Source organism: Mauremys mutica, chromosome 5, assembly GCF_020497125.1.
Source record: "Mauremys mutica isolate MM-2020 ecotype Southern chromosome 5, ASM2049712v1, whole genome shotgun sequence".
Taxonomy (NCBI): Eukaryota; Metazoa; Chordata; order Testudines; family Geoemydidae; genus Mauremys; species Mauremys mutica.
The window spans coordinates 95,088,973-95,115,818 of NC_059076.1; the positions used below are offsets into that span (position 1 = coordinate 95,088,973).

Sequence of the window (26,846 nt, forward strand, 5' to 3'; positions counted from 1 at the left end):
TCTAGTATCACCACACAAGGTTTCTCTTAAATCCTAGCCAAGAACGGTGACCACACTACAAGCAAGAATGTATTACAGGCAAAACATGAATAAGGAGCTCAACATAAAAAAATGTGTACGGATGCCAGGTTGGTTCTGCAGATTTTTCACACCTCACAAGAGGACATTTATAACATCAGAGGCTCTTCTGGTGCTATGTATTCATTAAGAAAAAATAGCCTAATCAGCATTATTGTACTGCTCACTGTGGTTAACAATTTATCCATCTGTAAATAGGAACAATACTTAGCATCTGTATAGTGCTTTTCATCTGTGGATCTCACAGTGCTTTACAGAAGTGGGAAAGCATTGATAACTTCAACAGATGAGGAAACTGAGGCACAGAAAGGTTAGGGGTTCGATTGTGGAGTCCTTCCTTATGCTGGCGAGCACTCACTTAAGTAGTTCCACTGGTTTCAATTGGACTATTCCCATGAGTAAATGTTCCACAATCTGGTCCCAAGTGACTAGCCCAGAGTCTCACAGCAAGTCCATGGCAGAGAACCTATTACACATTTCAATGCAATAAACAAAAACAGTACTAAAAATACAGAAAATGTTCTTGTTTTCAGATCACACCATCCAGTCTGTTTTTTGCTGCTGCTGCTGTTCAGTGCAGAAAAGGTAAATCAAATTTTAGCTTCAACTTGCCAGTAATTAAGCTAATCAAAATAACTCATATATAAAACATTCTAAAACCTCTCAGTTTTCAGTAAATCTGCTGAAATTTGTAAAAAAAAAAATTTACAAACCTTTTCCCTCCCTCACAGTCAATATGTTTGGTGATATATATTCTCACAAGCACTATTTTTATTCTCCAAAATTAGAGCAGTGAGAACAAAATTGAGCCTGGACAATGATGGAGACTTGATGGCTGGATACTCAATGTCACAACAGCTCTCCTATGTGTCTACCCAAAAGCACAGAGTAAGTAAAATCGTACAGATTCAGGAAACTGAAGTACAAAGAGGTTAAGTGATATATCCAAGCCCAGACACTGAATATATGCCAGAGCAGGCACTAGTGCAGAGGTTCTCAAACTGCGGATAGTTCCCTCTAAGGCGTGTGCCTGGGTGGCTGCACACAAGAAAATGAAGGGCATGGCTCCACTAATTAGGTGCCAGGACCCTGGAGAAGACACACATGTAAGGTGAGGTGGTGGCCTTGAGGGAAATAGGGGGTAGGTGGGAGGGGAAAGTGGGGTGAATAGAGGGGGTGGAGGAAATTTGGGACATGCAGGGCTGCAGCGGCCAGAGAAAGAGACGACTTTTCCCAGCTACAGGATTCCAGCTGCTGGGAAGAAACGGTCCTCCTTCCCAGCCTCAGCTATGTGGTTGCTGCGGTGGGGGAGAGGACCCCCCCCTCCTTCCCAGCCCCAGCTCGGGGGCTGCCGTGGTGGGGGAGAGAGGGCACATCCATCGCAGTAGAAAGGTAAGACTACTGATATTAAAATATGAGTTGTGTGCTTTTATTTGTAGAACAAAAAAATGTTAATTATTATTAAGGTTTTTTTATATAGTGCTTTTGTCCAAAGCGCTTTACAATACTTAGCTAACGGTACAAATAACATTTGGAAAGATCATTAAGTGGTCCGCTCAGACCCTCAGCAATTTTTAAGTGGTCAGTGAAAAAAAAATTTGAGAACCACTGCACTAGTGTAACTACTCTCTGCCAAATCTTTAAAGTTGCAGTAATACATACTTCGTATAAATACTGTAAAGAGTATTTTAATAAGAGTGCAAAGATTTAGAAGATTTACATTGTTATGTATTTTTTCCAAACACAAAGGACCTGAGTATGGTCTTACTTTCATTTGGCCTAACTCTACTGACTTCGATGAGTTCTTCCCAACTTTACAACAGTGTAACTGAGCGCAAAACCAGGCCCTATGTTCATGCAAAACAAAATGTTTATATTCCTGCTGATAAGTTAAGCACGTATGCAATGTTCTCCAAACCCAGCTGGTGTAACTCAATTGACTTCAATGGAGCTATTCTGATTTACATCAGCTGAGGAGCTGTCCCAGAATTCATACCCCATTAATGTAACTGCAAGCACGTTGGTGGCGGAAATGCTCTATTTTGGCTACAGTCACATTATATGCATATTATTTATTTTGTCAGTGTAACTTTGGCTTGAATAACAGTTATGCATGTGCAATCAACTGTACTCTGTTGCCTTCTTGCAAGTGCAACTGACTGGAGGCATAGGGAGGGAAGGAATCGTGATCAGTTTCTTTCAGGAACAGAGACAACATAAGAATAAAAATAAAATAAAATACTACTAATAATAATACTAATAATAAGCAGGGAAAGAAATGTAAACCAATTATGATACTTTTTTCTCTCAACAGCGTGACAGGCAATTTGTTCAGCAATCAAAGAGGAAGCCACTACCAGCGTTACCCCCACAGATCCCTGAAGAGTATGAAGAGAAAATCAGAGTCATTGCACTCTATGATTTTTTTGCCAAAGGACCCTGTGACTTAACACTCAGGAAATCAGAAGAATACATTATCCTTGAGAAGTATGACCCCCACTGGTGGAAGGCAAGAGACCAGTATGGGTAAGAGAGGAGGCATATTTGGACCCATTTGTTTCTATCTATCTTCCTAAAAAAACACACCCCAAACAAAAAATAAAAAATTAGCAGCATAAATATATTTTAGGGCCAGATTTTAAAGTGTTCAGCTCCCAGTTTGGCATCTATATGAAGCAGCCATATTTTTGAAAAACATTCAGCACCCAGCATCTCCCATTGAGAATAATGGGAATCTAGAATCTAGACAGACACACACCAGGCTAAACAAGAGCAGCATTTGGAAATTTGAGAAGAGAGTGAGTTGCTGGGTGCTGAGTAGTTCTGGAAACCTGGCCACTTCATTTAGAACCTGTTGAGTGCTGAGCTCTTTTGAAAATCTGGCACTTCATACTTAATTTGTAAAGTATTTTACAATACAGTGAATCAGAAGAAAGGTTGTGGGAGTATGATGAAATGGCATTCAGATAAAATAGCAACTACAGTCATATAAGTACCTAGATAGATGTACTGCAATTAAGCCAATTTCTGCTCTCAGTCACACTTGTGCTTATCTTCCCATCTAGTTTCATACAGTGATATCTTATATTGAAGTTACTAGGGTTGCACCATTGTAGCTGACGGCAGAATTGTAGAAAGGGTATGTAATTCAGTAAAATATTGTTTTTAGAGTTAAGTCTGCCTGAACCAAAATCCTAGATCCAAATACCCCTGAACTTTAAAAAAAGTTTGGATCTGAACTTCACTTATGGGCCATCTTCCCTCAGTAATGATTTCATTGTTTCCCCTTTCTCTCAGCTTAATGTCTTCATCCACACCTCCACCTCCCCTTTATAGCTGCTTTTTTTATGTGCCAAATAACCATCCCCTCCTAATTCAAAGCCCTCCTTTAAACACACTTCTTCCACCTAGACGGGGGGGCTCTAGCAATTTCGCCAGGCACGCCTGCGAGAGGTCCACCGGAGCCGCGGGACCAGCGGACCCTCCGCAGGCACGCCTGCGGGAGGTCCACCGGAGCCGCCTGCCACCCTCCCAGTGACCGGCAGAGCGCCCCCCCGCGGCATGCTGCCCCAAGCACGCACTTGGCGTGCTGGGGCCTGGAGCCGGCCCTGCACCTAGAGGCTCAGTGATAATCCACCAGACACATAAAAAAGAATTTGCCTTGTTCAGAGATTAGACAGTCATCTGGTGTACTGTGCATCTGAACTGCAATGTCTATCCAAATTAGTTTGTAAACCCGTTGGAGCAAAGACCATGTCTTCCTCTAGGAACTGTACAGTGACAAGCTCGCTGACTTACGTAGTAATCTTGAGCGCAACTGGTTCTTTTAGAAGGAGGGAATTAAAATAATTGGCAATTATGTAAAATATATATATGCAGGGTGACCAGATAGCAAGTGTGAAAAATTGTGACAGAGGGTGGGGGGTAATAGGCGCCTATGTAAGAAAAAGCCCCAAATATCGGGACTGTCCCTATAAAATCGGGACATCTGGTCACCCTATATATATACAACTCAATCTAGGGTTTGAGCTAGATTCTGCTTTGTAATATGTGCACTGGCCATGCATATGCGTTCAAAGGTAAAATCTAGACTTCAGTGTCACCTGGTGGGTCTTGTGCAGAGCTGGCAACACACATTCACCCACTTCCTGGTTCTCCAGAGAACAGTCCCATACTGAACAATTCATACAGACAGTATTTGCCCATCATCTGTCCTTTGAAAGATCACCAGGTTGATAAGAAGAATCCTGAGGTCTTCCTTCAATGACTGTCTGAATTCACAGAAACATAGCTCATACTTGATATGTGGCCAAAGTGTTAGTTGCCCTCTTGTTAAGTGAAAGGAATAGTCACATTTTAATCCCATTAATACTTTACATTGTGTTATATCTTTCATTTGTATTTATTTTAGTAATGAAGGCCTAATTCCCAGCAATTATGTAACTGAGAACGAGCGAAATAATTTAGAAGCATATGAGTAAGTACACTTGAAAATGATTATTGTGCCTCCTCCCTGAGAATTGTTTAGGCTTGTACATTTTTAGGGCCTGCTCTTTCAGTCCTTACTAGAAGTCAACAGGAGTTTGCCTGAATAACGACTGCAGGACGAAGGCCCTTATTTTTTTTTATAAATCATCATCCTAAAAATGAATTCACCATTTGTCTTCCAGTTTTCATGATTCTTCTCCATTCAAATCAATGGCTGTTTGCTATGAGACTAGAATGTTATAAACACTGGTAGCTCATATACAATAAATAGGATAACTGCATCTGTTTGCCTAAGTCAAAATGTCACAATCTGGAAGTTTCCTATTTGTGAGCGCTCACAGCCAGATACTATTATACTCTGATCTTTTCCTGTTTTGTACATTTCAATTACTACCCAGTACTGACTTCAACATATTTAAGGTTCATTGACTGGTGAGGAAGAGTAAAATTCCCAAATATTCCAACCAGAGATGGGCCTGAGACACCAAATGTAAATGCAAAATTTCCCAAACTTGTGGGTGTTTATATCCAGGATTTTACTTAATCTCAACTTTAATTACAACAAATGGGAAAAAAAATATTGAAAATCATAGGGCTAGACTTGACACCAGTAAAGTTGCCCTCTTTCCCCAACCACAATCCCATCATATTCGATTATGAGACACTGTATGAGCAAAATTCTATACATTGGACTGTAAACCCACCAATTTATCAAAGGCAGAAGACTAGACCCTCTAACAACTCTTATGGCATGAAGAAGAAATCACCACACTTCACATTGTTACTGTGTAGGAATTTTAAAAATAAATTAGAGAGTGAGATCCAGAACATGGGACGGGCACATTTTAAAAATATAACTATGAAACAGGAAGCACTTGTTTTATGAGGAAGCTGATGGGGTTCTTTCACTAGTTAGGGTGAGCTGAGTGATAGTAAACAGTAGAGTTAAAACTGGTAGTGGAACTTTTAATATTTCCAGACTTTCTGACATTTTGATTTTTTTAAACTATGACTTTCTAACATTTTCACTTTACAACATTGTTTTTTTTAACCTTAGCTCTGAATTTCCTCATTCATAAATATCTTGCTTTTGTTTGTGTTATTGTTATAACTGAAATGGTCTTATAAAGTTGTTTAAAATCAATATCTGTTGTTTACAACCTTAGATTTATATTAACTAAGTTTTTGGTTTGGGAATAGTATAACAGTTAAGAAGTGTTGCTCTTTACAATAGAGTCAATAAGTATTTTTGTTAAAATAGCTTGAAATCAGAACATAATTTAGCTGTTTTTTCTTGGTCATTTATTGTAGGTGGTACTGTAAAAACATAAACAGAAATCAGGCAGAACTTCTACTACGGCAGGAGGTAATTCAGTTGGTTTATAAATAAACTTTCATTGTTTGTAAAGTTACCCACAATCTAAATTATTCTGAGTATTACAAGATGCATCATGAAGAGTTCAGCAATCAAATCCAGAGCTAACTGTACAATAAAATAGAGTACTTTAAAATGAAGGGATGTCTTGGTGGTCTAAACATCAGGTGTGGAATACCTAGACTCTCTAGAACTTGTTCTGTTTAGGTCTTCTACCTTCCATATTAGATAAACTGAGTTCTATGCAGTTTACTGTGCGTGTCTTTTGGGTGAGACTTTAAAAACTGAAATCTGTCCGCACTGTATGAACATTAAAAATGTCATGCTTTCTTAGTTAACGTAGAGGTTTGCCCCAGTGTCCTAAACTAAAATTTCTACTCCTCTTATTGTCATGCAGCATGTTGTGTCCCACTTAGTCCTGCCCATAGGCAATTGTGTTTTATTGGTCCTATGTTAATATTTTGTGTGAAGCATTGTGGAACCCTTGGGAAGAAAAGTGCATGTCAATATGAAATACAACTGTATCTATGACTTCAAATTGTTACTATTTTAGAGAGAATAACAGAGTTTTGCTCAGGGGCCAACACAGGGATTGGATAAAATACAGCTCAGCCAGAGGGAGTGCACAGAAATACATAGACTTATAGATGTTAAAGAGGAAAAGGAACAGCACTTATATAATCCACTCTACCACCCTTCTTTCCAGTATATTTTCTATAGAAGCAGCAAAGAATCCTGTGGCACCTTATAGACTAACAGAACTTTTGCAGCATGAGCTTTCGTGGGTGAATACCCACTTCTTCGGATGCAAGATCTAGTGATTTGTGTGGTCTAGTTTTCAATGCTCCAAACATGGAGCTTCCAGCACTTCCTGTGGGAGAGTATTCGAATATATTTAACTCTGAGAATTGTTCTGATATTCAGTCAAATTTTTCCATTTCCATTTGTTAATTTCATTCCATTATTATTAGTTATAATCCCATGAATCACTGTAAATGATTCCTAGTCGCCATGGCATTATCACCCTTCAAATATTTATAGACCCTTCAAATATTTATAGATTTGTGTGTCCTATCTTTAGTTTTGTGTTAACCAAGTCAGATATTTAACTCTGCTCCTCCAGCCAATGGCATGACTGTGACTACAGCACTTCATAGAATCATAGAATATCAGGGTTGGAAGGGACCTCAGGAGGTCATCTACTTTTAGCTAAGATACTTAAGCTACACTGTACAGCTAAAGCTTACTGCAACCTACTACACAGGGTTGTGACTACAGGATTTACATAGGTCACAATCCAGTTAGCCAGAGATCTACCATGCAGATGTCCCACCCACAATTCCCCTTCCACATTCATATGAAGAGAGCTGCCAAGGTTTGTGGCCTTTCTGCTCCTGGTCCCTTGAACAGAAGCATGAAGCACCACAGTGGTTCCACTATATTTTGAGCCTTCTACAGATGCCAAATAGCCATAAAGTTTTAGCTCTTTATTCTTTAAGTTGTTTCAAGGGTCTGTATCGCATTAGAGCATAGTGTAGTATAAACATTCACAGAAGCAGTGGACTGGGTTAAATGTAAATGTTCAATATATTTAAGATGTTAAATATGAGTTTTCTTCAACTTACCGTTGATAGTCACCTGTATTTTAATGAATAGCAGTGAATTATATCCATGGAGTTGTGCCATTCATCTAGTGTACTGAGTGTATACGAAGATGTACACTATAGCACAAGGAGTCTCCAGACACAGTGTTACAAACTTAACATACAATATCATTAGGCTTGTGTACTTAGTTCAATAATATAAAGCAATGAAATAGCTCCAGGTAGGAAGAAGACCCCAATAACTAGAAATAGTAAATAGCTCTATCGCTGCAGAAATTAGGAGGTTAGGTAGAGAACATTAGAATATTATGTTACTATATAAGACCAGGGGCGGCTCTAGGAATTTGGCCGCCCCAAGCACACCGGTCCGGCGGCTCCAGGGGACCTCTTGCAAACGTGCCTGCGGAGGGTGCGCTGGTCCTGCGGCTCCGGTGGAGCATCCGCAGTCATGCCTGCGGGAGGTCCACCCGAGCCGCGGGACCACCGGACCCTCTGCAGTCATGACTGCGGAAGGTCCGCCGGAGCCACCTGCCGCCCTCCCGGCAAAATGCCGCCCCAAGCGCGTGCTTGGCGCGCTGGGGTCTGGAGCCGGCCCTGTATAAGACGTGTTCTAATATCATAAACCATGCTAGTAAAGTTTGAACAGTTTAAACATCAGTATCCAACAGTCAAAAGGCACCAGTGCTTCTCTTGGATTAAGTAATATCCTTGGAATCACCCAACAGTGATCCACACACAGGTGAATGACTTAGCATTTATATATTCATATTTACTCTGTGTTCTCAGAAAAGTACTTAGCTTCCTGCTGATACAGAGATCTCACCTGCATTTGTACAATACCCAACAACTGTTAAGTACATTACCTTATTTTAGAAGTTACTGTTCTTTTAGTCATACAGTTAAAGGCCACAGGGAACCACCAGATCATCTACTCTGACCTCCTCACCTTTAGCTTCCTTTGGTTCCTTTATAAAACATTCAACAGTATTTTGTAATCAGCTGAATGTCTTATGTGAATTTTCTGTCAAACACAAAAGAAAGGATAAACTAAATCTGAATTGCTTTTCAGTCCAAAGAAGGGGCATTTATGGTCAGAGATTCAAGCCAAAAGGGAACCCTCACAATGTCTGTGTATTCACGATGTAGCGGGTAAGTGATTGCTGCTCTGAATGGCTAAGAAGACATATCTTAATTACAATTCTGTGTATAAGGAATACTGAAAACCTTGTTGCAAATTACAATCCTTACAGTTAATTAATAGGTAATACTCAATGCCTCTTGCCCCAAAATTTGGTGGGGGGGAGGTGGCGGATGCAAAAGTTCCCATGCAGCATGACAAGATCACCTGCATTCTCTGAAACCCAGAATGTTCCAGCATAAGTCCCTTTCATCCATCCAATTAAAACAATAAGCAAACAAAACTTACTGTAGCATCCTCTTGCCTCTCTTCCTATTGTGCAGTCCATGACTGGCTGGCTCCCATGCAATGCTATAGCAGTCTTCACCAAGCGCACTGACCTCCTGCTAAATCTCCAACCTCTCCTCCTTCCCCTTCACGGGAAATCCCGTTCAGCCTCTCCTGCTGCCCACAAACACCTCTATTGCCTCCTTCCTCTCTTACCAGCCTCTCCTCTCCAAGAACCTCCCAATCTTTCCTTTCCTCAAATCTGCCTTATTCCCTCCCTCACCCCAAACCTCTCCTTCACCCCCTCCCCACGCTGCCTCTCTTACCTATCCCCTCAACCATGCCATCTTGTCTCTTTATACAGATTCCCCTCATAGCTGCTCCCTAGTGCCTGTTTCCCCCATAACCCTGCTCTTCCCTTTGTGTCTGCCCCCTCCATAGCTGTGACCCCAATTTGTGTCTGTCTCCCAAATAGGGTGACCAGATGTCTTGATTTTATAGGGACATTCCCAATTTTTGGGTCTTTTTCTTATATAGACTCCTATTCCCCCCCCCCCACACACACACCCTCATCCCCATTTTTCACACTTGCTGTCTGGTCACCCTACCCCCAAAGAGGCATCCCCTCGCTTGTCCCTGCCACCCTGTGGGGAGGAAGGAGCGACAGATGCTGCTGCTGCTCCAGTCCTGCTGCTCCCTCAAGCCCCTGCCAGCTGGCTCCAGCTGGGCAAACCCTCAGGGCCAGCAAGGGCAGGGCCTAGGTAAGGAAGGAAGGAAAGTTGCTGTGCGCAGTAACCATAGCAATAGCAGCAGGAGGACATAGGGGCCCCCTGCTGCCAGGAGACTGTAATTGCAGTTCTCTGAGGTACAAAACAATGGCACCTTCACCTGCCCCATACCTTACCACATATAACCCCGGGCACTGTCTCTCCATCCCACCATGGGAGAGGGCACCAACCCCTGTGGGCTCCTGCTCCTGGGGGCACCAACCTTGCCAAGCAGGCTGGATCTACCCCTCTCTTACCCTATGGCAAACCCCACAGCAGGCACTTGCATGTTGGTGACTGGGCACCACCAGCCCCAAACTCCTCCTGTTCCACTCAATGATACCGAGCCACTGATTCCTGGAGCTCCCAGCCACTCTGGAGTGATAGCTCCTTCTACACAGGCATCACTGTCCCCCAGATCCCCCCAGTACAGCCACTAGGGACTGGGGAACCAGAGGGTGTGTGACTGATAAAAACCAGGACTTTTAATGTCTTGGGAAGGCTTACAGATTTCCTGGGACAGCTACCTAAAAAAAGGGAAGATCCTCTTCAGAGCCAACCAGAATTTGTTGTTGTTATTGGTAGGGTTGCCGACTTTCTACTTGCACAAAACGGAACACCCTTGCCCTGCCACTGCCCTGCCCCTTCTCTGAGGCCCTGCCTCCTGCTCACTACATCCCCCCTCTCTCTGTTGCTCGCTCTCCCAACCCTGACTCACTCACTCATTTTCCCTGGGCTGGCTCAGGAGGTTGGGATGCAGGAGGGGGTGCAGGCTCTGGTGTGGGGCTGGCGATGAGGGGTTTGGGGTGCTAGAGGGTGCTCCAGGCTGCGACCGATGGGTTTGGGGGCCAGAAGAGGGATCAGGACTGGGGCAGGGGTTAGGGGGAGGAGGGAGGGATCCATGCAGGCTCTGGGGTGGGGCTGGGGATGAAGGCTTTGGGGTACAAGAGGGTACTCTGGGCTGGGACTGAGGGGTTTGGAGGGTGGAAGGGGAATCAGGGCTAGGACAGGGGCTTGGGGTGTGGGAGGGGATCAGGGGTGCGGCCTCCAGGTGGTGCTTACCTCAAGCAGCTCCCGGAAGCAGCGGCATGTCCCCGCTGTGGCTCCTTGGAATAGATATGCGACGATATACAATGATCTCCGACCCAATGGAATACAATTGTATCTAATATTAAAAAAGCAACTATAGACATGACACTACAGCTTATTCACCAAAAGACATTTTTTCAAATATACTGGTCCCCACATAGGCTAATGGTAATAGACCTCACAAATGCTGACTGCTGTTGGCAGTCCTTTGGTGATACATTAGCTCATATGTTTTGGGAGTGCCCCTGTATTAAGAATTTCTGGTATGAAGTGGGTCAAAGGACCAATTTGATATTGGATGCTAAAATGGATTTCAGTCTCAGATATATTCCAGATACCTGGAGGTTACCTGGTAACAAGGCAGCATGTTTCCAACGTGCAGCTTTGGCCGCTAAAAAATTAATCCTTGAAAAATGCAAAAGTTGATCCCCACCAAATATTGATGCCTGTCTCTGTAATATGGATGATACAGCTAATAAAATGACTGGCATTCCACAGAAAGGGAATGCCCAAAAATTCAAAGCAATTTGGACTGCCTTTTTAGGGGTCTATGATTAACGTAAACCCTGAAGATAGATATGACTCTTTCCACCCCCCCCCACCTTTGCCCTAACGCCCTTTAATTCCTTTGTGTATTATGATTAATCTGAAATTTTGGTATAGTGGTTGTATTTGGAAAAATTAATAATTTAAAAAAACAATAAAGATGAGAGGAGGTGAAACAGTGGCAAAAAGCAATGAAGAAAAAAGAGGGATGGGTAGAAGAAATAAAAGAAAGAATAAAATAAAATGAAAAAAAGTCCCTTGACTGCCTTTGGGGAAATAGAGAGGAAATTTGGGACTTGGACCATTTTTTATGGATTAGTTTTTTAACTCTTTGGAAGGTGCTCATATACCTGGTGATGGATATCATTAGAAAAGCCTTGATAGATGCAAGGAAACTAGAGCATTACATAGTTTACCTAGTGTATCATTCAGGTAATTTCTATAGGTACAGTGATAAGTAGTGGTACACTAGATACAGGTTTTATGGGAAGTGCTTGGGCCACAGAGAAACTGGAAGGATCATCAAGGACACCAGTGATAGTGAATGGGGCTGATGCCATCACATGTTCTCCTGGAGTGACAGAGTAGTAAGGTAGCCACAGCATTTGGACTCCCTGAAATTTGAAAATTGAGGTTTAGGAAAAACACAGAAGAAGAAATTACAGGAGTTGAGATACAAGGTGGGGGGAGGAGTTGAGAAAGGAATTTATTAAAGAATGAATAAAGATTTCAGCAAACATAGGGCATTTGTATCTATTTGCACTCTCTCCTAGGTGTGGGCAGAGGCACCTGAATTTATGGAAGTGTTCCCTATATCTATTACTCCCATAATGCAAGAAGAGGTACAATCTCAGAGGATATATATTGATTGAGAGATTAAAATAAGGTAGAATAGTAGCTGATTTTTCATATAGGTTACAAATTCTAAACCTGTTGGAGTCAATAGCAAAAATCACTCTGGTCTCCAAGGTATCATGATTTGGCCATCAGAGACATCTAGGATGTGAAAATGTTTTAGTCAGTGGTGGGCAACCTGCAGCCCATCAGGGTAGTCTACTGGCGGGCCGCCAGACAGCTTGTTTACATTTGCACGGACGCTTGTAGCTCCCAGTGGCCAGAGTTCGCCGTTCTCGGCCAATGGGAGCTGCGGGAAGAGACAGCCAGCACTTCCCTGCAGCCTGTACTGCTTCCTGCAGCTCCCATTGGCCAGGAACAGTGAACCACAGCCACTAGGAGCTACAGGCGGCCATGCAAATATAAACAAACTGTCTGGTGGCCCGCCAGTGGATTACCTTGACAGGCCACAGGTTACCCACCACTGGTTTTAGTAAATGACTGTAGAATGGTTACAAAAGGGATGTCTGCTGTAGGGAGGGAGAAGTTTTTGGCTAGCATCTCTGGCTCTCAAAAGTTCTATTTCTTTATATCATAGATTTCTTTAATTCTGAGCCCTTAGGTCTCATCCCCAGAGATGAGAGAGGTATTCAGATAAGCTGTTTTTTCCCCCTGAAACATTATCCCAATCATAATTCTACCAAGCAATTTTAAACAGGAAAATTGTATTTCCTCCCCATAGATCTTATTGTGTAATAGTAATTCTTGTCCAAAACATTATTTAAATCAGACAACTTTATATAATCAAAATATGATTTATTTTCAAGTAACTGATGTTTTGTTGATTTCAGAAGCCACAGTGGAAATATCCGACATTATCAAATTAAGCAAAACCATTCAGAACAGTATTATGTAGCAGAAAAGCACCTCTTTCCATCCATTCCTGAACTCATCCAGTATCACCAGCATAATGCAGCAGGTAACAGCAGTTAAGCAAATAAGGATTTAATACTGATGATGATTGGAAGCTCATTGCAGATACGACTTTGAGAGCTCAGAAATAACCCTTCCTGGAATCAAGTTCTGTCTTTTTAAAAAGAGACAGGTTTGCAAAATGTTGAAGAGAAAAGTTCAGTTTCTTAGCCTAGCCCTTGTGCCAAATCAGTAGTTTTGTACTGTGCAAAAACTGGGGTTGAGTCTATATCCATCTGTTGCCTCTTGTCTTTTATTTAGAGTGTAAGTTCCTGGGAGCAGGGATGATCTTTTTGTTCTGTGTTTGAAGAACTCTTAGCACAATGCGGTCCTGATCCATCACTAGGGCTCTAAAGTGCTACAGTAATAAAAATAATAAATAATTACTACTACTACTACTACTAATAATAAACAAGCTAAATCCTATGGACCTTTGGAAACTGTATAATATATTTGTCCTACTACCTATTAACTTATCTGGCAGGCTGCAAAATGCCAGTGTTCTCACCCTATACATCCAAGGACTGAGTATGCTTTTCCCTCAGTTACTCCTTTTCAATAGGGCTACATCTGAACAAGTTGTAAATAATATAGAAAAAAGTAACTCCAACGGGTAAGAATGTGGAAAACAAAATAGATTTTGTTTTAGGAAGCTAAGATGGATGCATAGGAAAATGGCATAATTGTTCTAAAGAATTTTATCACTTTGTCACCCATAGGTCTCATCACCCGCCTCCGACATCCAATTGGATCAATGGGAAATTGTTTACCAGCAACGGCAGGATTTAGTTATGGTAAAGTAAGAAGTATTGTTTTGGTAGAGTTTTAGGTATCTTTCTAGGTTTTTATATCATGCTCATCATCTTGGTATCTGAGGTATGCTAAAGAAATTATCCTTGTAATAATTAATATATAAAAACACATGTCCATCAATAGGAATTATCCATTTCTTATTCAGGATCCAAAACTCAGTGAAATACCTGACTGGGCATGTATCATTTTAGAAGAATGGTCTCATTCACATTACTAGCATTGCTTCTAAATTTCCTCACATTTTGTAAACAAAGACCTAAGACTCCATAGCCTTTTAAGGGCCATTGGAGCCTATTTGAATGTATAGACAATTGATGTTAATGTTAATTGTGATCAAGACTGTTCTTGCCAACAATGCAACTAGTAGAAATAAGAGTGGCATTTCACAGTGCATAAAAGAGCAATAGAAATAATTTTGGTTTATATAGGATAGTAAATGAAGTTCACCTCGCCGGTGAATACACATCCAGAACGTGTGCCTCCAAAAGTGTATGCTGGGAATTAAAATATTTAATATATTTCCTAAAACTACTACTTGTGGAAGGCAAAAGTCATTGTGGATATCACAATAGAGCCAGCTAATCAATATTATTACATCACTGTCTGGAGATGGATGAGAGTGATGGACAACGCATACTGAAGTGCTCCCATGATGTTCTCAGATGTAGTGGATAATTAAATATCTGTCCTACCTTCAAGCCCCAACATTCCTGTGTTAGGTGATTATCCCATATCTCAAATAATAGGGGTAGTGAAAATTTTCATAGCAAATAACAGGCAATGGATGATATTAACAAACAATGATTATTTGTTCTGTGTAATACTGCAAAGGATGAGGCATTTTTCCTGCACCATAAATAGGGGTTAGGGCAGCTGGCATGCACCATGCTATTATAACATGTTGAGCTCACTTTCACAGAGAAGTGGAAGATAAACCCATCTGAGCTGACTTTCATGAAAGAAGTTGGGCGTGGCCAGTTTGGAATCGTTCAGCTGGGTAAATGGAGAGCACTTGTCAAAGTTGCCATTAAGGCAATCAATGAAGGTGCAATGTCTGAAGATGATTTCGTTGAGGAAGCTAAAGTCATGATGTAAGTTCAATGGCTCTTTTGTGCCTGGTGGAAAGGGTTAAACTGAGATGTAATAAGAAACAAATATAGTCAAAGATGTTTTCGTAAGGTTTATTATTTGATGAGTATTATCGTTGTGCTTGACATTGTACAATGCACAGAAGACAACACAGACCATGCTCCATGAGTTTACAATTAAAATTGTACTAACTTCATAGTATACACACACTGTACACTAGGTGAAACACTGTATCTTTAGGTCACCTCCATTTCGAATTGAATGCTGAGTAGGGAGAGTACACTGATAGCTGCTCCTTCTGTCTAGTCAACTGCACAAAGCCAGGCATAATCTAGTTTGGGAAGACAAGGAATTGAAAGGTCCAATCTGGATACAGTGCCTGATTATTATATTTAATTTCTCAGTGGACTATCACTGAAAGAATTCATACAGATGGGTGATTTAAGGAAGGATTTGAATTAAGAAATGGTAGTATAGTAACTCCTTACTTAACATTGTAGTTATGTTCCTGAAAAATGCGACTTTAAGTGAAACGGGGTTAAGCTAATCCAATTTCCCCATAAGAATTAATGTAAATAAGGGGGTTAGGTTCCAGGGAATTTTTTTTCACCAAAAGACTATATATATATATATATATATGCACATACACACACAGTATATGTTTAAACAAACAATTTAATACTGGTACACAGTGATGATGATTGTGAAGCTCGGTTGAGGTGGAGGAGTCAGGGTGGGATATTTCCCAGGGAATGCCTTACTGCTAAATGATGAACCAGCAATTGGCTGAGCCCTCAAGGGTTAACTCTCACACTCTACAAGGCAGCAAGAATGGAGGGATGGGAGACAGCATCGCAGACAGAGACACACACTGTGTGCGTGTGAGAGAGAGATGCGCATTTCCCCTATAAGTACACTGACCCTACTCTTAAGTACACTGCCTTGTTAATGAGATCAGCTTGCTGAGACCGCAGCTGCTGCCAGCAAGCTCTCTCCATCCTGAGCCGTGTGTGTCCTCCCTGCTCTATGGAAGATGGGATAAGTGGGGTGCAGGAGCAGGGAGGAGGAGGACACCCTGACATTAGCCCCCTCTTCCTCTCCTCCCTCCCTCACAGCAAGCAGGAGTCTCGGGGAGCAGCTCCAAGGCTGAGGGCAGGAGCAGCACATGGCAGTGGGGGGAGGGACAGCTGAACTGCCGGCAATTGATAGCCTGCTGGGCAGCTGCTGCACAGGGAACTTAGGGGAGCTGATAGTGGGGCTGCTGGTCCACTCTGGTTCCAAGCCCCCACCAGCTAGCTGCAACGGGCTGCTCTCCCTGCAAGCAGTGGACAAAGCAGGTGGCTGCCAAACGACGTTAGAAGGGAGCATTGTGCAACTTTAAACGAGCATGTTCCCTAATTGATCAGCAACGTAACAACGAAACCAAAGTTAACCGGGACGACTTTAAGTGAGGAGTTACTGTAGATGATATAACTGGTCCTATGTCCATTGCAGTTTAATACAATGTATCATCCTAATAATCAAAACTGCTTTAACTGTTTGTCAGTGGCAAGTGTCTAGTTACTGAAATGCACCTTGTTAACAGGAAATTATCCCACTCAAAGCTGGTACAGCTTTATGGAGTCTGCATACAGCACAAGCCTCTCTACATAGTGACTGAGTTCATGGAAAATGGCTGCCTGCTCAATTACCTTCGGCAAAGACAAGGGAGGCTTAACAAAGAAATGTTACTAAGCATGTGCCAGGATGTCTGCGAAGGGATGGAGTATCTAGAAAGAAATAGATTTATTCACCGTGATTTAGTAAGTACAGCAGGCCCTCTGTAATTTGCAGTGACAGTAACAAAATACAAGTCATTACACCTTATGGGCACTAATGTATTTTGTAAGTGTTGTTTAACTACTGCAGGATCCAATGGACCAACAGTGTGTTATTTTGATTAATATATCTGTATTGTTGTATTCTGACAGTGAAACATTTCTGATGCTCACTCATTTTTCATTTTTATTGCAGTTTGTGGATTTTGTAACATTATATTTAAGGTATTAAGCCTTACAATGTGCATATGTGTGTGGTGTGCTGCATAAATTAATGTATTTAAACTGCTTGCTATAAATGTTCTTAAGTTCTGTAGGCAATTGCTGCTGTTGAAAATTCACATATAATTTACTGTATTACAACTCCCTTTAAACAAAAGATATTCATTAATGAAGAGTTAGAGAACACTTAGTGACTGAATGGAGTGAGAGAAAGTAACAGTGTTATCTAAGAGTGATGTCCAAATATTGTGTTGTCTTAACACCTTCTTATCATCAACTGATCTTGTGCTACAACACAGACAACTTAGTGTAACATCAGAACATCCTGCCAAAACTATTTTGGCTCCATTTTAGCTTTGCTTTAGTTTGGCTTTGTTTGATATGAGACATCTAGAGGAACATTTATGAATAAGAACGATGAGGAAGCAGTGTAATATTTTTTATTGGACCGACTTCTGTTGGTGAAAAGAGACAAGAAAGAGCTCTTCTTCAGGTCTGGGAAAGGTACTCAAAGTATCACAGCTAAATACAACATAGAACAGATTATTTAGCAAAAATGGTTAACACATATTGTAAATGGCCCCTTAACACCTTTACACTCAAAGGACAAAAATGTGGGATTAGTGAGTTACAGATTATTGTAATAAGCCATAAATCCAGTGTCTGTATTAAGACCATGATTTTTAATATCTAGCAAAGTTATGAATTTAAGCTCCCAGGCTCGTCTTTTGAGGTGTTGTGCAGGTTTCCTTTGAGGATGAGGACTAAAGAGGTCAGGTATGGAGTGATCATTTTGTGAAAAATGTTCACCCACAGGTGATATGAAGTTTTTGTCTTTGATCATTTTTCTCTGTGAGTTTCACCCACATAGTTGTTATTGGGGCATTTAGTGCACTGGATGAGAGATACCACATGTTGTCATAGGCATGTGTGGGACCCATGGATATTGAAAGGTGTGTTGTGGGGGGTATTCAATACAAAATTTAGTCTTTCTGATATCTTGGGACCAACATGGCTACAATAACACTGCAAACTGTATGAGTAAAGTACTGGTGAGCTGTTGCATTTTTCTCAGGATGCTTTAATTAGATTTCAGATATGTTTTTCTCATTTTCCTGCAGGCTGCAAGGAACTGTTTAGTCAATGCCAAGAATATAGTTAAAATATCTGACTTTGGAATGACAAGGTATGCAGCAATTGTGTATAACAACAGTATTGAATCTTAACTACACTGGAAATATTTTCAACTAGCAATAATGAGGCCTTGAATTAACCTCCTAACTTGCAAAACTGCCAGTACCAGTTATTTTGCATGTAGGTACTGCCAATGGAATTGCCTCTCATCTCCTTGATTCCCTTGTACTTTGGTGCACACACTAGGGAGCACATTTTCTAAAAGTTATCTCTGTTTGTGCATACATAGATCCCTGCATGTGCATTCTTCAAGCATTAATATTTTGCTCACATGTATTATAATCTTTCAGCTGCTCATGCAGTTTAGTGTTGGAAAAGTGCATGCAATGGTGTTTGCGCACAAATTTGTGCACACACAAAGATTGGGTTGAGGGCCCTTTTAAAATATAGTTTTATCATAGTGTCTGATACTAAAAGCTTCTAGCTAAGACAATCTTAGCACAGCTCCTATGGGCTTGTCTAGAAGGAATCGCCCTTCCAGTACACCTGGCAGGGCTGTTGCATGCACATCATAAAGGTTCCCATTCAAGCCTCATCTGCAAGGCTGTCTGTGGGAAGGCAGGTAGAGAGGAGCAACAGGGGCAGTTTGCTTTGGGCCCCACATTTGAGGGGGTCCCAAAACCAAGTGGCCACACCTGCAGCCTGGCCACACCTTTGTCATGATGGAGAGGTGGCCAGTCCAAGGCTAAGCGGAGCTGCGATGCCCTGTGCCAGGTTGCAATAACCAGAGTGGGGAGCTGGGACAGAAGCTGCAGGGTGAATGCGGGGGCAGGCTTGCTTTCCAACCCTGCTGCCCCAGGACCTCCACTCAATGTTTCTGCATGTTTGGTTTCATGATTTGTGGGTATTCTTCTTAAACTCTTTCATCTCCAAGGTCATTTTTGGAAGGGTGGCAGGCCTGAGTTTCAGATTTTGCTCCAGGCCCCCCAAAACCCCATCTGCAATAATATGCAGGACTCAGATACCCTACAGCTAGCCATGAAACTAGATAGAGGATTTCACTAACAAGTTGTTTATGTCATGGTCTCTTGCCACTCATTGTTAGGTACAACAAAGCCTATTTTAAAAGAGACAGAATAATTAATTTACTATTGACTTGCTTGCAAAGAGTACAGGGACTACTTCTAGTACTGCATAATCAGGGGAATTTAATTACACCTCTCCTGGTGAATCTTGTAAGCCAGGGGTGGCCAATCTGAGCCTGAGAAAGAGCCAGAATTTACCAATGTGCATTGCCAAAGAGCCACAGTAATAAGTCAGCAGCCCCCCATCAGCTCCCCTGCCCCCCGCTCCCAGCATCTCCCATGCACTGGCAGCCCTCCCCACACCTCCTGACATAAGCACCGATTGCATGGGTGCTCCAGGGCTGGAGCAGGTGCTCCGCACCCACCAGCAGCCAAGCTCCTCCCATCTCACCTCCTTCTCTTCCCCCCTGAGCATGCCACATCCCCGCCCCCCTCCCCGCCACCTAACCGGTCTTTGGCAGTGCTTAGGACTTTCCAGGAGGGAGGAGGAGGAGAAGCAGGGATGTGGTGCACTCAGGGGAGGAGGTAGAGAAGAAGCAGAGCAGGGGCAGTGACTTTGAGGAAGGGTGGAATGGGGGTGGGGCGAGGGCACTGCAGGAGTGAGAAGAGGCAGTGAAGAGGCAGGGCCAGGGGGTTGAGCACCCACCAAGCGGAGGGGAAGTTGGCGCCTATGCCTCAAAATCAGCTGTTTTGTGGTGTGCAGGAGGCTCAGGGGGGGAAAGGGAGGAGCGAGGGCACGGCAGCCTCAGGGGAGGGGGTGGGAAGAGGTGGAGTGGGGGCAGGGCCTGTGGCAGAGCCAGGGGCTGAGCAGTGAGCACCCCCCAGCACATCGGAAAGTTGGCGTCTGTAGCTCCAGCCCTGCAGTCGGTTCCTATACAAGGAGCTGCATATTAACTTCTGAAGAGCCGCATGTGGCTCCGGAGCCACAGGTTGGCCACCCCTGTCATAGGTTGTGTTGGCACTTATTGGGACATGTGTCCATGTGCAATTCAATTCACACATTTAATATAAAGCTTTTTACTCACATGATTTATGTGTATATCATGTATGATATGATTTGGTATACATTATTTTCTAAGGGATTTTCACCATTTTATTAAAGTCAATGACCAAAAAAGTGCTACTGTACTTCTCACTGATCTATCTGGGTATTTACATCATACTTATCTCTGTGGTATCTGAACGCTTAGTTAGCTGTGGCAGTAAATATATAGAATTCTGCTGACAGAAAAATTAAGCACACATGGCTAACAGTGAATCTTGTTTGAATTAATCCAGAGTTCTGACAGCAGGAAATCACAGATTACAGATTATGAACCTGATTCTTCATTCATTTATGCAAGTATAAATCACGTGTAACTCCATTAAAGACAATGGAGTTATTATTATAAAACAGGTATAAAGTGTTAGGAGAATCATAGTATGTACCTCACTGGTATGGCAGCTGGTATCAATGACATCTGGGAAGTGCAACATCTAAGAAAAATGTGCCAGAACATCTTTGTGAATACTGGTAATGCATAATCTTTGTCTTTAATCCACTCTGGAATTCTTAGAAGTAACAGGTATTTCCATATCGACACACTATTTCTGGAAGTGTTTTTTATATAATCATATATCATCTAAGGATATGTCACCTAAAACAGTTACCCAATACTTTAGATTAAATATATTGTTACCTGGTTTCTTTAGATATGTTCTAGATGATGAATATATCAGCTCTTCAGGTGCCAAATTTCCAGTCAAATGGTCATCTCCTGAAGTTTTTCATTTCAACAAGTACAGCAGCAAGTCTGATGTCTGGTCATTTGGTGAGTGGGTCATCACTTTGCTCATAAAAACTGCGGCATATAACTTTTATAGTAAATTATTTGTTGCACAGTTACAACTATCTTGAGTTTTAATGAGTCAGTTTCATGCTACCAATCTTGTCTAAATTGCAAGAGACTGTCCATTTTGAATAAAGCAGTGCTTCTTGGGTTGGATAGGGAAGCAGGAGGCCACAATCCAAAATTGAGGGGATGGAATAACTAGCCTCTTCCACAAGTTGGAAACCAAGGGCTCCCAATAGAAGCATTCCTAAGAAATTCCATGAGCTGAAATTTGCTGTGTTTCCACTCCTTTATACAGGATCCATGATTCTAAAGTTCCATTGTTAAGAGAAAACATTGTCTACCAGACCACAATGCTTTATCTAAACCTCTTGTTACTTGAACTTAGCTTATGACTGCAATGTGCATTCTTTACAGTCAGAAGTTTTCACTTATCAAAATCCACATTCATCTCATAACTTCATAGATTCCCAGGCCAGAAGGGGCCATTATGATCATCTAGTCTGAACTCCTGTATAACACAGGCCATAGATCTTTCCCAAAATAATTTGTAGATCTGATCTTTTAGAAAAACATCCAATCTTGATTTAAAAATTGTCAGTGACAGATAATCCACCCTAACCCTTTGTAAATTGTTCCAATGATGAATTACTTTAACTTTTTAAAATGTATGCCTTATTTCCCATCTTTGTCTAGCTTCAACGTCCAGCCATTAGATCATGTTATACCTTTCTCTGCTAGACTGAAGAGCCCATTATTAAATATTTGTTCCCCAGGTAGATCTTATAGACCAGGGGTCGGCAACCTTTCAGAAGTGGTGGGCTGAGTCTTCATTTATTCACTCTAATTTAAGGTTTCAAGTGCCAGTAATACATTTTAAATGTTTTTAGAAAGTCTCTTTCTATAAGTCTATAATATATAAACAAACTATTGTTGTATGTAAAGTAAATAAGGTTTTTCAAATGTTTAAGAAGCTTCATTTAAATTAAAATGCAGAACCCCCCCAGACCGGTGGCCAGGACCTGAGCAGTGTGAGTACCACTGAAAATCCACTCGTGCCGCCTTCAGCACATGTGCCATAGGTTGCCTACCCCTGTTATAGAGTGTAATCAAGTCACCTCTTAACTTCTCTTTGTTAAACTAAATAGATTGAGCTTTTTGAGCCTATCACTATAAGTCATGCTTTTTAATCCTTTAGTCATTCTCATGCTGAACCATCTCTAATTTATCAACATGTCACTGGGACAGCTCCACAGCTGCTATAAATTGGTGCAGCTACATTGAAGTCAATGTAGCTATTCTCATTTACATCAGCTGAGGATTGATCTGGTCCTGTCTCTCAATGCAGTTCAGATGTACAGTTGTCTCCTGTATTATCCAGGATACACAATCTCTAGTGTTCATGCATCTTAATATTATGGAATAGTTTTGTGAACATTTAATTTTCTGGATTATTCCTAGGAGTTTTAATGTGGGAAGTTTTTACAGAGGGAAAAATGCCTTTTGAAAATAAGTCAAATTCTGAAGTTGTCCATGAGATTTCCGAAGGTTACAGACTTTATCAACCATATCTGGCATCACTCACTGTGTACAAAGTCATGTACAGCTGCTGGCATGAGGTGTGTTTCTCTTATTTTCCTGTTCTGTATATTGATATTCCATCGCCAGGGTCCTCATTCTAAATATGGAGTTAAAGACAATCATTGAGAGCAGGGAAATTAAATACCTACTTTACATTTGTGATATCCTCAGAATCTTTGATGTGTTTTTCATCTATCCTGGCTAAGGTTAGAAGCTTCTGTTTCTTTTAACTATTAAAAACCAATAAATATAAATAATTCCTTACATCACATCAATCACCAGTCAATCTGATCACCTGACCCTCTGTCTGAATCCCTCCATGATCTTTCCCTTCTCCATCCCCTTCTCCCTATTCCATATCATCAAGGCCTTATATAACTATTTCCCTGCTTATATGTTGAACCTGGGGCATGGTTCTCTGTTGTCCAGTGCCTTGTGCAGTCATTTATGTGAGTACAAAGCATGTGCAAAGTGTGTATAGACAACTACCATTCTGATTTAGTAGTGTTTTACGTTCACTTTGCACAGGTGTTAATAACCATACAAGGTGCAGGGCAGCAAAGGTGCAGGGCAGCTCTACTTTCTTATTCCACCTCTTCCATCCCCCTCTATTCTGCTAATGTTTCCTGACTTGATGCCATGTTTATCTGCTTCTCCCACAATTGTCTATGCCTTTTTTTAGACTTGCTTCTTTATGTGGAATTACCTCCTAATACGGCCAACTAAGCTACTAACCTCTCGTAATTTGAATCCCTCTGTAAGATTCACTTTTCCCATGCTGCCGAGAGAAGTCTATAATTTTAAATATATAAAATCTTTTTTAGATGTACTTTTAACTCTTCCATTTAAATAGGCACATGCCTAAAATGAGTAACAGTGTTATCTTATTGCTGTAACTCTGTCCTTCCTTCCCACATCTCCTCTCTAATGTGTATCTAACAGCTTATAAAATATCTGCTCTAGGTGTTTGATAGCTACAGTACTTCTAAGTTAAAGCTACTATATCTTAAGGGATTTAAACAGAAAATGCATAGTTTGCTCTCTTCTGGGATGCCTCCTGGGATGCTAGCCACATGCCATCCTTACCTTCTCTATATCAGCCTATGGAGCATTCTGGCTGACTGTGCTGGGAAACATGCTCCATCCCTTGCAATGCTGTAGCTCTGAGTCTGGGAGCACAGTATTCCAGAGAGCCCTGGTAGACACTGTGATTCTGAGGCACAGTGCTTCTCAGAGCCCCTATTAGAGTGGTGTGGCTATAGACAACCCCCAATGCAGGGCTGAAATGAATATCACCTAAACAGACCTTAGAGTTGATCTACACTAGCGCTTAAGTCACTGTAACTTAAATCACTCAGGGGTGTGAAAAATACACCCCCCTGAGTGACGTAAGTTACATCGACCTAAGTGCTGTCCACATCAGTGCTATGTCAGTGGGAGATGCCAACATAGCTTCCACCTCTCATGGTGTAGTTGTGCTGATGTAGTTCTTGAGTGTAGACTTGCCCTTAGATTTACATTTAAAAGGTGTCTATGCTCATGATGCTGTTGCTCAGAAAGCACCCAATCAGCTAACACACTTACATGACAAAGCCAGGATTTTCCTTAAAATGACAAACATACAATTTTTATTTCTGCACATGTACATGTGTAACAGTGTTCTGGGTAGTCTGATTATAAAAGTCTATTCTTATGTCAGATCAGCCTGTACTATAGAGTTGCCCTCTGCTTTGTTTTTCAGAAACCTGACGGTCGCCCTGCTTTTGCTGAGTTACTTCAGACCCTCACAGATATAGCTGAGACTGGATAATCAGACTTTCTATACATATGTATTCTCATTGCAGAGTTAACATGAAGCCCCTCATGTGGTAATTCTCAGTCTTTTACAGTCCTAGTTATTATAACCATCCGCGGCACTGTAAATATTGAGGAATCTGTGCAGTTTAGTCGGTTTTTATTTTCAGGGTTCATCACATTTTTAGTGTTTTGGGGGAAATGGATAGTTCAGGGGATCAGTGATGGGCTCTTAACCTTTTTGCCGCAAGGTTGCTAGTTCAAATCAAGACTAGGTTCATGATGATCAAGTTTATGCTGGAGAGAAATAAGCAAGGTTCCTTCTAGTACATGGCACATAGGTCTAAACTGCACAACAAATCCTTCTGTTTTATATGGCAGATTTACACTAAATTCTGCAACAATGCCATTGATTAAGAAATCATTTGATAATTGGTCTGGCTCAAAGATTGGGGAATAGGGACAAGTGGCAGCAAAAGAGACTTAAGCACCCATTATGGATTTCTATATGGGTATTAGAAAGACCAGGTGAGTGAGGTAATATATTTTATAGAGACAAGCTTTTGAGCTGCAGAGAGCTCTTCCTCAGGTCACTGTATAGGTCGTCAGACACATTTGAACACAGGACCTTAGGCCTGGTCTACACTAGGACTTTAATTCGAATTTAGCAGCGTTAATTCGAACTAACCGCTCAACCGTCCACATCAGGAAGCCATTTAATTCGAACTAGAGGGCTCTTTAGTTCGAATTTGGTACTCCACCCCGACAGGTGGAGTAACGCTAAATTCAACATGGCTAGCTCAAATTAGGCTAGGTGTGGATGCAAATCGAACTTAGTAGCTCCGGGAACTATCCCACAGTGCACCACTCTGTTGACGCTCTGGACAGCAGTCGGAGCTTGGATTCTCTGACCAGCCACACAGGAAATGACCCGGGAAAATTTGAATTCATTTTCCTGTCTGGGCACTTTGAATCTGACGTCCTGGCTGGACATCGGGGCGAGCTCCGCAGCACCTGCAACGATGCAGAGCTCTCCAGCAGAGGAGTTCATGTTATCTGTGAATAGAAAGAGGGACCCAGCATAGACTGACTGGGAACTCTTCGATCTGATTGGTGTGTGGGGCGAGGAGTCTGTGCTTTCGGAGCTGCGCTCCAAAACAGGGAATGCGAAGACCTACGAGAAGGTCTCCAAAGCCATGAGAGACAGAGGATACAGGCGGGATGCAACGCAGCGCCGCGTGAAAATCAAGGACCCCAGACAAGGCTACCAAAAAATCAAAGCGGCAAACGGACGCTACGGAGCCTGCCACCACTGCCCCACCAGTGACCGTGGACTCTGACGATGGGACAGTGTCGACGGCCAGTTCCTCGGTGATGTTCGCGGACGGGGAAGATGAGGAAGGGTTTGTGGAGGACGAGGCAGGCGAGAGCGCTTACAACGCTGGTTTCCCCGACAGCTGGTTTCTCCGTCACCGTCACGGAGATCCCCCAACAACCCTCCCCGGCCATTAACCCGGACCCTGAATCAGGGGAAGGAGCAGTCGGTAAGTGCTTTAACCATGTTAACTTTTATTCTTAATATAACAGGAATCTTAACTGTGTGAAAAGGAGGTCTCTCTAGATATGGGGATAGAACAGAAATCATCCTTGGAGATCTCCACGAAGCTCTCCTTGCGTTAATCGAAAAGCATCAGCAGGAGGTTCCTGGGGAGAGCTGCCTTATTGGGTGCTCCGTGGTAGCACAGTTTTCCGCGCAAGGCTTTCATGAGGTACTCAGGGAGCACTGCCTCCCCGAGCACGGATGCATCGGGCCCTGGTTCATGCTAGCTTTCACGCAGCATGCGCTCTCTACCTCCTGCAGTGACCCTCCTCAGGGTGATCTCGCTCGGAAACTCCTGCATCTAATTAGGGTAATTACTGTAATTTTACGCCTGGTCCAAAGTATTTTTAAAAAATCTACGGACAGACGGCATAGCACAGACTCAGCACGCAGCTGCGTGACGAGCGTAACGGAAAGCCAAAGAATATAATGGACGCTCATGGAGGGAGGGGGGAATGAGGACGCAAGGTATCCCACAGTTCCTGCTGTCTCCGAAAAGTATTTGCATTCTTGGATGAGCTCCAAATGCTTCTAAGGTCAAACACAGTGTCTGCAGTGGGTCAGGGCATAGTTTGGCAATTTGCGCACACACCCCACCCACCACCAGAAGTGAAAACAATCCTCTGTTGACTCTTTTACATGTCACCCTATCTTTACTGAATGCTGCAGATAGACGCGATGGTGCAGCACTCAACACCAACATCCTTGCTCCCCCCACGCT

The 26,846-nt window shown here is 42.2% G+C and overlaps 1 protein-coding gene across 1 annotated transcript; it reads left to right on the forward strand.

Moving 5' to 3' along the window:
• Positions 1–595: 595 nt before the first annotated feature.
• On the forward strand, positions 596–24,971 carry TXK (TXK tyrosine kinase). Its single transcript, XM_045019883.1, has 14 exons — positions 596–663; positions 867–966; positions 2,393–2,604; positions 4,490–4,555; positions 5,878–5,932; positions 8,615–8,694; positions 13,038–13,165; positions 13,878–13,952; positions 14,891–15,062; positions 16,646–16,862; positions 18,221–18,285; positions 21,011–21,129; positions 22,612–22,769; positions 24,473–24,971. The coding sequence occupies exons 1-14, from the start codon at positions 596–598 to the stop codon at positions 24,539–24,541; spliced, it is 1,584 nt and encodes a 527-aa protein (XP_044875818.1). The 3' UTR covers positions 24,542–24,971.
• The last annotated feature ends 1,875 nt before the right edge of the window (positions 24,972–26,846 follow it).